The sequence below is a fragment of the Gastrolobium bilobum genome, unplaced genomic scaffold (genome assembly GCF_033153095.1).
Source record: "Gastrolobium bilobum isolate Gb01-03AN ecotype WA unplaced genomic scaffold, APGP_CSIRO_Gbil_v1 utg16265, whole genome shotgun sequence".
Taxonomy (NCBI): domain Eukaryota; kingdom Viridiplantae; phylum Streptophyta; class Magnoliopsida; order Fabales; family Fabaceae; genus Gastrolobium; species Gastrolobium bilobum.
The window spans coordinates 1-12,554 of record NW_026897309.1 but is presented as its reverse complement, the minus strand read 5'-3'; the positions used below and the strand labels follow the sequence as shown (position 1 = coordinate 12,554).

Sequence of the window (12,554 nt, the reverse complement as noted above, 5' to 3'; positions counted from 1 at the left end):
CCATCATTCAGAAATTGTGTCCTCCCATAGTGCTCTTGTGCATATTAGTGAGATAAAGTAACCTCCAGAACTTTGAATTTGGTATTTATATGCTTTCCTTTGCTATTGGGCTTCTCTATCTTAACTTTTGGCTTACTTTCTTGAGAACACTCCTCATTGTGTTCTTCTTCACCTTTCCTTTCACCAATATAGAAGACTTGATCTTTCGGTTGAGCTATATGTGGGGAAACTTCTTTGTCAAAGAACTTGAATACTACTTGTTCTCCGTCTACCCGTAAGATCAATTCACCTTTAAGTACATCAATCAGCGCTCCTGAAGTTGCCAAGAATGGTCTTCCGAAGATCATTGGAATTGTGACATCTTCCTCTATATCAAGGATGACAAAATCAACATGAATATGAACTTGTCAACCTTAACCAATATATCTTCAATGATGTCGTAAGCTTGCTTTGAAGAGCGGTCAGCCAGTTGCACTATTGTTCTTGTGGGCTTCACTTCAGTAATCCCCAGCTTTTTCATCATGGAGAGTGGCATGACATTGATGCTAGCTCCAAGATCACATAAGACGTTATCCACTTCCACTTTTCCCATAGTGCATGGAATGCTGAAGCTCCCTGGATCCTTGACTTTGGTAGGTAACTTTTTTTGGATGATAGCATTACATTCCTCTGTCAGATTTATCGTCTCACATTCCCGCAACTTACGCTTCCTTGATAACAGATCCTTCATGAACCTTGCATAGTTGGGCATGTTCTGTAAAGCTTTGGCAAAAGGAATGTTGATCTGCAACCTCCTGAATATGTCTACAAACTTTGAATGTTGCTGCTTCTGAATCTCTTTCTTTAATCTCTGAGGATAAGGGATTCGAGCATATGGGGAGAGATCTAAGGATTTGTCTTGCCTTTCTAAAGCTTTCTTCTTCTCCCACTTAAATAATTTCCTTTCAATTTTTTCAGGATTGCTCTTGTCAACTTCAATAGTATCCTTTGCCTTTTCTTTATTCTCTTCTTCAACTGATGCCTCCACATCTCTCTTTTTTTCTTCAGGTTGCTTATTTATAGGCTGAATCACTATCCCACTTCTTGTGGTAATTGCATTGCAGTGCTCTCTAGGATTAATGACAGTGTCTCCTGGGAAGGTACCCTTGGCTCTCTTAGCAAATTGCCTTGACAACTGGCCAATTTGGGTTTCCATATTTCTTATGGAAGCTTCTTGATTCCAGAGTGCTGATCTGGTCTCTTGCATGAATGTAGATGTATCCTCCCTGAAAGAATTTGCACCTTGAATATCGTCTGAAGTGGTCTTAGAGAGTTGTGTGAAGGCTTTCTCCCACTCTGAGGTGTTACTTTGTTGTGGGGGATGTGGTTGCACTGGAAGGGGAGGGTTGAGCTGATGGTTGGATTTGTAACTGAATCCTGGATGCTGATTCTGATTCTTCCACCCTTGATTGTAGTTATTCCCAAACTGGTTCCTCCACGGATCATTCTGGTTCTTCTGATCATACTAGAGTCCGTTTACTTCAGCAGTTTCAGGTGCTCTCATCAAATCACATTCTTCTGTAGCATGAGTACCTGCATAAATACCACAAGTAATTTGATAATTATTAACAGAAGAAACTTGAGAATTAGCAAATTGCTTTGTAAGAGCATCTAATTGTGCTTGTTGTTTCTTATTCATTTGAAGTATTTGTTCATTCTGGGCCAATATTGCATCAAAGCCGTCAAGCTTCATGATCCCCGTTCTCCTTTGTGTGACTGGAGCATTGTCGAACTCCTGAGAGGCTAAAGATTCCAACAATTCTAGTGCTTCCTCTGGAGTTTTTGTTTTCAATGATCCTCCTGATGCAGCATTCACCAAGGTTCTTGTACTAGGCGTCATTCCTTGGAAGAAAATCCGTCCTTTCTCCCAAGCTTCAAAGCCATGTTGTGGACACTTCCTGAGCAGTCCCTTGAACCTTTCCCATGCCTCGTACAAGGATTCACTTTCTTTTTGTTCAAAAGAAGTGATATCTGCTTTGATCCTTGCCATCTTTGAAGCTGAGAAGAATATAACCAAGAACTTGGTCGCCAATCCATCCCAGTTGGTGATGCTTCCTTGAGGCAGTGACAACAACCACCCTCTTGCTTCTTCCTTTAGTGAGCATGGGAAGAGTTTGAGCAAGATGGCGTCACGTGAGACTCCATTCATCTTCAAGGTGTCACAGTAGAGCAAGAAATTCTCTAGATGACTGTAGGGGTCTTCTGTGCTTCCTCCGACAAACTGTTCTTTTTGAATTAATTGCAGCAGTGCCAGCTTGAGCTCATAGTTGTTAGCATCCACGTTTGGTCTAACAATGTTTGCCATCTGCGGAACTCGAGCTGGGGTCATGTAATCTCCCAACGTCCTTGGAATAGGTGGGAGTCGATTATTCTCTGCCATGGTTTCCTCCTCTGGTTCCGTCGAGCTTGATACTTCCTTTGCTTCTTTTTCTTTTCTTTCTTTTGCGCTCTTTCTGAGTTTTCTTTCTGTCTTTTCTATCTTAGGATCAAAAACTACAAGAATCGTAGGTTAACAATACCTCGCATAAACTAAGATTGAAAAGATGTGCAGAAAATGCAGAAAATAGAAAATTTAAAAATAAAATAATATAATGTAGAAAAAGAAGAATTACGCAAAAAAATTAAAAATAAAAAAAGTTAAAAGTTAAAAATTTAAAAAGTAAAAATTTAATAAATTTAAAAATTAAAAAAAATAAAATAAAATTAAAAATAAACAAAAAAAAATAAACAAAATTAGAAATAAAAAATTAGAAATAAAAAAAAGTAAAAAATAAAAAAAATAAAAAAATAAAAAAAATAAAATAGAAGAAAATAGAATAAAATATACACAAAATTTAAATTGCAGAAAAATAAAAAGTCCAATCTAGATAGTTTTTAGTTACTTCTAATGTTGAAGGATTCAATCCCCGGCAATGGCACCAAAAACTTGTTACGACTCGACAAGTGCACTGGTCGTAAAGTAATAAAGTGTATCGGAGTACAAGATCGTTCCCACGAAGATCGAATTTTCAAGCACTAGTTCCCTAATCGCGTTTTAGTTGGACAATCAAGAATTGGATTTGAGAGAATTGTAATTGAGGAATTTAAAATTAAAAAACAAGCAACAACATGCAATTTAAGAAAATTCAGAATTAAAAAGAAACAATTGAAAGGATGATGGTTGATTACGAATGTAAAACAAGCGTAGTTAAGGTTTCGACTTCCCCCAATCTCCTCTATATGCAATGAATTAAATTGCCAAGAATCTGTTCTTAATATAATGCCAATCAATTCTGTCTAAGTTAATTAGAGCTCAATTCCTTGTTACCCTAAATCTATATGATCTTGAAAGAACTCTAGTTTCCCGATTATTCCCCAAGAAAACATGCATTAAGATCAAGAATTTAAAGATTGCACAATTTCCCTATGTCTATCCCTAGATCACAAGGATTGTGATAAATTTACCAAGTCAGGGTTCATGCACCAACATCCCTATTGTCATACAATTCCCCTAAATCAATCTATAAAGAGCAAATTCATAGAAAGCATTAAAGACAGATAAATTTATTCAAATATAAAAAGAAAAGAATTCAGACACAATTTAATTCATAAACATAAAGATTCATTTGGGTTTCATCTACCCTTAACTACATAAAAGTTTAGCCTAGCATACTGAATTCAAAAGCAATAATAAAGAAAAGAGAACCCTTAGCCTCCATTGGTGTGATGTTGACCTGGTTCCTCAGTGCTCCAACGCTCCGCAACAGGATTCCTCCCTCAAGTCTTTGTGTAATTCTCTGGAATTGTTCCAGTGTAAAAGTCTATTTTCCTTGACCCTCAGCTCCCTAATTATAACCATTGAAGCCATATCTCCTAATCCTCCATCCAATCTTCTCATGAATCCCTATCAAATTTGCAATAAAATATTTAATTGCTTCCTTTTCTTATTTAAGATCTTTTAGATTGGGTGACGGATTGAGCTTCGAATCTTTGTTACGATCCCTCTTCAAATCTTCCCAGGGATATCTATCAGTTGATAAATCAAGACTGATTTGTTTCCTCTTCATTCAAGAAATAGTACAAATCTATATCCTGTGGCAAATCTCTTAAGTCTCATTAAATATTGGCTGACTGGTGCGTGTTAGGGCACTCAAGCGCGCTATTGGGCGCTTGAGCGTCCTCTTGAGCATGAATTACTGGATTCTGCCTGCCTTCACGCACTCGAGCGTCCACTTGTGCGCTCGAGCGCGCTCCTCGATGGTGGATTTGTGTGATCTTGGGCGCTTGAGCGTGCATTTGTGCGCTTGAGCGTGCATTTGTGCGCTTGAGCGTCCTGGATTGCTCAATTTGGCTGTTTTCCCTGCCTGAACGCGCTCGAGCGTCCATTCTGTGCGCTCGAGCGTTCTATTCTGGCCTTTGACTTGTAATATTTTGGCTTCCTTTGGTTCATCTTGAGCTGCAACTCTTTGTCATGATTTCTTCATCACTTTTTAGCACCAATAAGTGTGGTTTTTACCTCCAAAATGCAAAGAAAATCAAAACGTTAGCTCAAATTCCTATTTTCTGACTTATATGTTGTAAAACCTTGAATTCCATGCAATCTACTGCATATTCCTCATATGATTTAGCCTAAAAACATAGTAAACCAAAGGTTTATCAGTAAGACATCGAAATTTGAAAGTTTGTTCTTTCAGATGATATATATAATTTCATATACTGTTTGTTACTTATTGCTTTACTCCTTTATGCGCTGTCAAATATCAGCAAAGTATACGAAATCATGAAGAGATTATTCAACTTGTTTTCAGAGCTTCTGTTGTATCTATATGTGGCCTAATGTCATTGACACTATCTTGGTGTGCATTATATATGTTGATTATTGTTGACAATCTTCTAAAGACCACTGGCATGCCAAGAGCTTCATTCCCTGAATTGGGAGGCTTATCAGTCAGGTTTATCTATGTTGTACCAACACTTCAAAAAACCTTAGTGTTGTGTCTGACACTCCCCAACACTCTCCGACATTCTGGCATGCTCTTAACATTTTATCAAATTAATATAATAAAATTTAAAAGTGGACACCGAATAAATCTCACTAGAGTGTATAATAGATTTTCAATTTAAAAATATAATAGTAAATAGTCACATCTTATGTTTCTTTGCAAAATTGACAGGTATTATAAGTTTAGTTTCAATTTTTTGTTAAATTATTGAATATTAAATATAATATACACTACATAAATTAAAAATATTATTTATTATTAAAACGTGTTGTAACGTGTCGAAATCTATCATTTTTTAGAATTATCGTGTCAGAGTATCTTGTCGTGTCATATTTTATGTCCTGTGTCGGTGTTGGTGCAACATAGGGGTTTACTCTCCCTACCTTTTAAATTTACGTGATTATTTCATCATAAGAAAAGAAGAAATATTTGATTTTTTGCCCCTTATAGGAAAATATCCTGAGTCCGCCACTGGATGGCACAATATGAAAATATAAATACGACATGGGATTTTCGTACTTGAGTTTATTCGCATTTACATTGTTTCATATTGGTGTTGGCAAAAAAATAACATGGAAAAATTTGTGTCATATAATGTGTTAACTCGCAAATGTGACATTGACTTGAATTTTTGTGTTTAATTATGTCTTTGACAAGAAAGTTATCTGTGTCACGCGGTGTCATTGTTTGATTATTATTATGGGACATGTTATATTTACAAACTTTTTTGTTTACAAACTACACTATGTTCTCCCGGGAGAACATAGTGTAATTTGTAAAAAAAATTCAAAAAAGTTTGTAAATGGATCATTCCCCTATTATTATTAATTAATGAAAATAATATTTATTACACTAATTATTTACATTAAAACAATATTTATTATATAAGTTATTCACATTGTGTCAACAAGCGTAATAAGCGAGTTACATCAATTTCAAGAAAATATAAATGTGAGGTTCACGAGTTATTTGTGTCAAGTCGTATTAACCTGCAAAATCATGGTCAAGTTAAAATGTGTGACATGAAATCTTTATTCGTGTCAACCTACAAAATCTTGCTCGAGTTTGGCATATTCATGTTCGTATTAGATCTCAACCTAGCATGAATACAACTTTCTGACACGAATTACCACCATTAATTTGTACCTTTATGTTATGGACTGGATCCATTTCTTAACAACTTATCCAACAAAGGATTAAGGTCTATCCAGACAATATCCTAACTAACAGATGATCAAGGAATGAGACTTATATCTCAATAGTGACTCTAAAAAGCTAACAACATAGAGATATCTAAGGCCCAAGTTCATAGAGGTAAACACAATAAATAAATGCTAAAGTCCCCAGGTACATATCTTTGAACTCATTCTCTATTGCTGCCAACACTGTGCACACACCCTTACGTTTTGGCTATATGTCTATTATCAATGCGCCAATAGCGGACCTCGATTTTTTTTTTAATGTCTGCACACTTAGAATAAAAGAATAAAGAAAAAAAATTTAAAGAAAATTTTAAATATATTAAAATACAAAAGAATATAAACAAAAAAAGAAAAGAAAACTTTAACTTAATATAAAAAAAAGTAATCAAAAGTCAACTAAACTGTTACAATAGAACATTTTGGGTCCTCAACAAAAAATTATGGGCCTCAATTTAATCTCTTAGGGAAAAAAAAGTCTACTTGTGATCCCTCAGAATTCAAAAATAGATTCAGATAACCAAAATCATGGTCCTCTGAAATTCAAAAAGACCCACATTAATCCCTAAAAAGGATTAACATGGGTCTATTTTGACATTTAAAGGGATCACGAATCAACTTTTTTTTTAAAAGATTAAATTGAGTCCTATAATTTTTTATGATGACCCAAAATATATTTTATTCTTTTTTTTACCAAAAAATTTATGTGTGCACTTGCACACACACAGGTTCGCCACTGCATTGCGCAATGATTAGTACATTGGCTTTGGGCTAATATGATATATCTCTCATAGATATCTCTGAACACATACCTATAAGGTAAATAGTCACGATCTACCCACACTTAACACTTTCTATAGCTGCTAGCACTTGTGTCCCATCCCTGTTAGTAACAATTTATAATTGAATGAATTAATTGGTGAATTAATGTTACAACCATTTATTATTGTTTGAATTTGAAAATTGATTAGTGAATGAGTCTATGCTGATATTTAATACTTTGAAAAACATAATTATATTTTGGTCAACGAAACATAAATCATTGAGTCTAGTAATTTCAATCTAGCACAAGAGCATAATGTATGTAGTTTTATCTACAAAAAAAATGTAGGTAGTTTTAATTATGGGTAATATTACTCTCATGTAACATGAGAGTAGTTCTCTCATGTTACAGGGAGAATCCAAATAGAGCCCGCTATTTAAAAACAAAAAAGAAAAAGAAGAAAAAAGAAGGGGCACGATTTTCGAAGTGAGAGAAAAGGAAATAACTACCTCATGTAAAATGAGAGCAGTATATTCACCAAAAAAATAAAATAATGAGAGCAGTATTTCCCTTTAATTATTTAGTCAAAAGTGCTTCCTAATTATATTCCTTTTCACTATTACTCTAAAACTCTGCTTCGGAGCTTTAATTTTATGTTCTTGTGCAGGTAAGTGAACCAGCTTTAATTTTATGAACCACCCCTCTTAGTAACAATTTACAATTGAATGAATTAATTGGTGAATTAATGTTACAATCATTTATTATTGTTTGAATTTGAAAAATGAATAGTGAATGAGGCTATGCTGATATTTAATACTTTGAAAAACATAATTATATTTTGGTCAACGAAACATAAATCATTGAGTCTAGTAATTTCAATCTAGCACAAGAGCAAAATGTATGTAGTTTTATCTACAAAAAAAAAATGTAGGTAGTTTTAATTATGGGCTTTATTAATTTCATGCAATAGGAAAGAACTCTCTCATGCTATAAAGATAATTATGTGGGGGACCCACTCATTATAGAAAAAGATAAAAAAGTAATACGAAAATCGATGTATGTGTATGAGAGAAAAACACTATCCTACAACATAAGAGTATATTTTCCCTTTAATTATTTAGTCAAAACTGTCTTCCTAATTATACTCCTTTTCACTATTACTCTAAAACTCTGCTTCGGAGCTTTAATTTTATGTTCTTGTGTAGGTAAGTGAACCAGCTCCTCTCTTTGAGGAGGTTCCATGTGTTATTTTATTTTTATTTCAAAATGTGAGAGAGGACAAATGGACTAACGTTTCTAAGGTTACCTAGCATTTGTGTCTCACCTCTTCTAGTAATTAATTTATTATTGAATTATATAAATCATAATCAAATTGTAATTTTTTGATTATTAATAATATTACGGTTCATTATAGTTGGGATTTTAAAAATGGATACTGAATGAGGGTTAGCTAATATTTAATAGTTTGAAAAATATGATTATACTTTGGTCAACGAGGCATAAATTATGAGTCTAATGATTTTAGCCTACGATATGAGCAAGTTAAGCGCCTGTTGATGTGCTGCCACGTGTATTTTTTATTATTATTATCTTTTCCAGGGGAAGAGCTACTATGGTTATCGGCATTTATGTCAGACCCTTTTAATAATTAATTTATGTGTTTAATGTTAATTTGGTGAGTAGGAAATAACTTTATTTATATATGCAAGTGGGTGAAGCCCTGTAAAAAAGAAGAGAGTGAGAAAAAAAAGTGAAATTCATCCATTTGCATAGCAGAAATATTAATCCTTTAAGTTATAATTATAATATAATTAATTGGTGAAGGTGAAATAATGGAATAATCATTTATTATTGGAAATGAAATTCAGTTTGAATTTGTAAAATGAGTAACAAAAGAGGTTAAGGCGATATTTAATACTATTGAAAAATGTTATTCTATTTTGGTCAACAAGGCATAAATTACAATTTTAGTCTACCAAAGAAGTAAATGCAGGGTGCTTTAATTACTTTCTTCAAGTTGCTTCCTAAATTCACAGCTTTAATTACAGAGGTATATAAGGCTAACTTTTTTAACATCGTAAATTCATTTTCGGATAAAATAATATTATTTATTTGTATCATAGGTTAATTAGGTTAATCATAATATTTTATTCAAAAATGAATTTAAAAAGTTAAAAAAATTAATCTAAGGTAGTTAATGTATCCTTGGTTGAAGCAAATGAAATTACAAAGTTTTAAAAAATAATCTAAGGTAGTTAATCTATCCTTGGTTGAAGCAAATGAAATTACAAAGTTAAAAAAAAAGTATATGCAAAACAATTAGTATTCATTTTCATATTTGTGGATCGTTAGTTTATTTTGAGTTGCTTTCTTCAGTCCATCAAAGTATGTTTCTGACGATGGTAAATAATAGTAGAGTTTAAAATTAATGATAAATGATTATAGTATTAACTACTCACTTATGTTAGGAAATTATATTTTCTAATAATCATTGTGGGTTACATATTATATTAGTAATTATATTGTGCTATTTATATATATTGAGTAAATTAAAGTGATCAGTTAAATATTCTCAAATAGATTCCTAAGTGAGTATGGGTTGAATGAGTGGATACCAGTGTTGGGCCAACTAGGTATAATGGGAGCTTATCGGCCCAACAATAAAGATAAAAACACTATAAGTGTTATGGTCCCCAAGACGTCAAATTAACAACCCCAGTTTCTCTTCCCCGTCAAGAGAGAGACGGCACACTAAGGAATTTGGTTTTAGGGTGATTTGACTGAGGAAGACTACAAACCCTAAGAGACAAGATCAAAGTTATTCCGCTGCAATGGAGACAGGTATGCCTCCACCTTTATGTTCTTATTTCTTTATGATTTGGTATGATGGAGCTTGGCTTGTAGGTGATAGTTATTACCAAAAATTTTAAAGGAATTAAAAATTCCAACAATTGGTATCAGAGCCATCGTCATATTGAATTATGAGTGAATTAAGTTTTGTGATTTTTATATATGAATCATGAAAAGTTTTGCTTTATTATCTTTTGGCATAAAGTTTATTATTTTTTGAACGTGGGTTCCATCTTATGTATTTTGTATTAGCTATGTAGTGTTATTTTTGTTCCCTGACGGTGATTTTTTGGTTTAGGAACAAAAGCTACATTTTTTTGAAAAAACTAGGATTCGCAGTTTAATAAGGGTTTATTATTTAAATTTTGAATCTGTGAAACGGAATGTTTGGAAGAATTTTGGCTTTATAATCGATAAGGTTTTGTTGTTTGAATTTTTTTTTGAATAAACAATGAATTCTCTTAGAAAATTTTGGACTTACGGTTTGAAAGAAATCAAATGTTTAAGGTCTTTGGTTTTGGGGTTTTCCTTATATTTGATATTCTTTGTTAAAAGCTAAATATAATTTTTTTGGATATTATGCATCATTTTCAAGATTTCATTTGAAAAGGCTTACATGTGCGTCAATTGTGCATTAATTTTTAAGCCTTATAATGAAAAAGTATTTATTATATGCATCATTTTCAAGCTTTCATTTGAAAAGGCTTACATGTGCGTTGTTTGTGCATCATTTTTAAGCCTTATAATGAATATGTATTTATTTTTAATGGTATAATGATATAGTATGTATGTATATACATTGAGGATTGATAAAGAATAATTTTCTTTATTGTTGTTATTTTATTTTTAAATGTGTTTATTATCCCTAAAGGTTTCTATTTCAAATTGAATATGATAGATTTGTTAGCCGCCAAAGAGGCCAAATTTATAAAGGTTAATTTGATTTGAAATAGGTTGGTCATATAAATATATTTTATTTATGCAAATAATAATCGGCCCACAGGAAGGTTATTGTTTGGCCAAATAACATATGTTGTGTGATCATGTGTGTGTTTATTGCTTATGCGGATAGTGATCGGCTCACAGGAAGGTTATTATTTGGCCAAGTAACAAACATACCTGTGGTAATAAATATGTGACAATTATCAAGAATTCTCCATGTAATTCATAGTCGGCCCACAGGAAGGCTATGATTTGACATGACTTATTGTCAATGTTTGATTACTACATTAAGAGTACCACTTACAAGTTGATATTTTTGTCCACAGACTAAATATTAATGTTGTGTTAGGTATCTTATAATAAACTCATTTTACTTCCGATTATTTGTCTATATCGTGTATGAATATATATGATATGACATGTTATTAGTATTTTTTTTTTTGGTTCTCTGTATAGTTTCTGCTACCGCTGCCAATTATGTTGCTCAAATGAATATGCTTCCAATGCTTAATGGGGCAAACTTCAAGCTGTGGAAAGAGAATGTGAAAATTATTCTCGGCTGCATGGATCTCGACAATGCGCTAAGGACTGAGAAATCCACTTCCACTCAGGAAAATCCAAACACGGATAAAATTGAGAAGTGGGAACGCTCAAATCGCATGTGTCTGATGATCATGAAACGTTGCATTCCGGAGGCGTTTAGGGGCTCGATTGTTGAGACTATTGATGCCAAGTTGTTTATGAAGGAACTCGAGCAATACTTTGCTCGAAATGAAAAGGCTAAAATTGGTTAAACCTTGTCCAAACTCATAAACATGAGGTATAAAGGAAAAGGAAACATAAGGGAGTACATTATGGAAATGTCTAATCTTGCTGGAAAACTAAAGGCATTAAAGTTAGAGCTGCCCTCTGAGTTGCTCATGTACTTAGTTATTATCTCTCTTCCTACACAATACGGTCAATTTGTGGTGAGTTATAACACTCAAAAGGAAAAATGGACTCTTAATGAGCTCATTTCTCACTGCGTGCAAGAGGAAGAGAGGTTACAACGAGAGAAGACTGATAGTTCTCACTTGGCATCAACCTCTCAAGACAAGAAAAGAAAGAGAGCTAAGGATAATGCGGATGCTTTGCCAAAGAAACAAAAGAAGCAGGACCAGGAATTCACCTGCTTCTTTTGCAAGAAATCTGGACACATGAAGAAAGAGTGTTCCAAATACAAGGCATGGCGCGAAAAGAAGGGTATGACTCTCACTTTAGTTTGTTGGTACTGGTTCTATGGCACAAGCGTTTAGGTCATATCTCTAAACAGAGAATTCAGAGGCTTGTGACTGATGGAATTCTTGAACCCCTTGATCTGGATGATTTTGAGGTGTGCATTGAATACATAAAGGGGAAACCGACAAACATAAGGAAAATAGGTTCCAAAAGAGCTTCAGACGTCTTAGAATTGATTCATACGGATATTTGTGGACCATTTCCTATAGCCTCTTGGAATGGTCAACAATACTTTATCACATTCATAGACGACTATTCAAGATTTAGATACCTATATTTGATTAGAGAGAAGTCACAATCATTGGATGTGTTCAAAGAATTTAAAGCTGAATTTGATCTTCAGTTAGGCAAGAAAATTAAGGCCATTAGATCTGATCGTGGTGGTGAATACTATGGTAGATCTGATGGATCAGGTGAACAACGTCCAGGGCCCTTTGCGATCTTTCTAAAGGAGTGTGGAATCGTCCCACAATACACAATGCCAGGTAAACCTAGCATGAA

The 12,554-nt window shown here is 33.6% G+C and overlaps 2 protein-coding genes and 1 non-coding gene across 3 annotated transcripts; 2 read left to right on the top strand and 1 right to left on the bottom strand.

Annotated features, from left to right (window-relative positions):
- Positions 1 to 367: 367 nt before the first annotated feature.
- Positions 368 to 2,419, bottom strand: LOC133305873 (uncharacterized). The gene is made up of 2 exons (XM_061506117.1): positions 1,619 to 2,419; positions 368 to 1,504 (listed from the first exon to the last, which is right to left on the bottom strand). The coding sequence occupies exons 1-2, from the start codon at positions 2,417 to 2,419 to the stop codon at positions 368 to 370; spliced, it is 1,938 nt and encodes a 645-aa protein (XP_061362101.1).
- Positions 1,917 to 2,023, top strand: LOC133305875 (small nucleolar RNA R71). The gene has a single exon (XR_009750818.1). It is a non-coding gene; the product is annotated as a small nucleolar RNA R71 (small nucleolar RNA).
- An 8,844-nt stretch (positions 2,420 to 11,263) lies between the features above and the next one.
- On the top strand, positions 11,264 to 11,569 carry LOC133305874 (uncharacterized). Its single transcript, XM_061506118.1, has one exon. The coding sequence runs from the start codon at positions 11,264 to 11,266 to the stop codon at positions 11,567 to 11,569; it is 306 nt and encodes a 101-aa protein (XP_061362102.1).
- Positions 11,570 to 12,554: the final 985 nt, after the last annotated feature.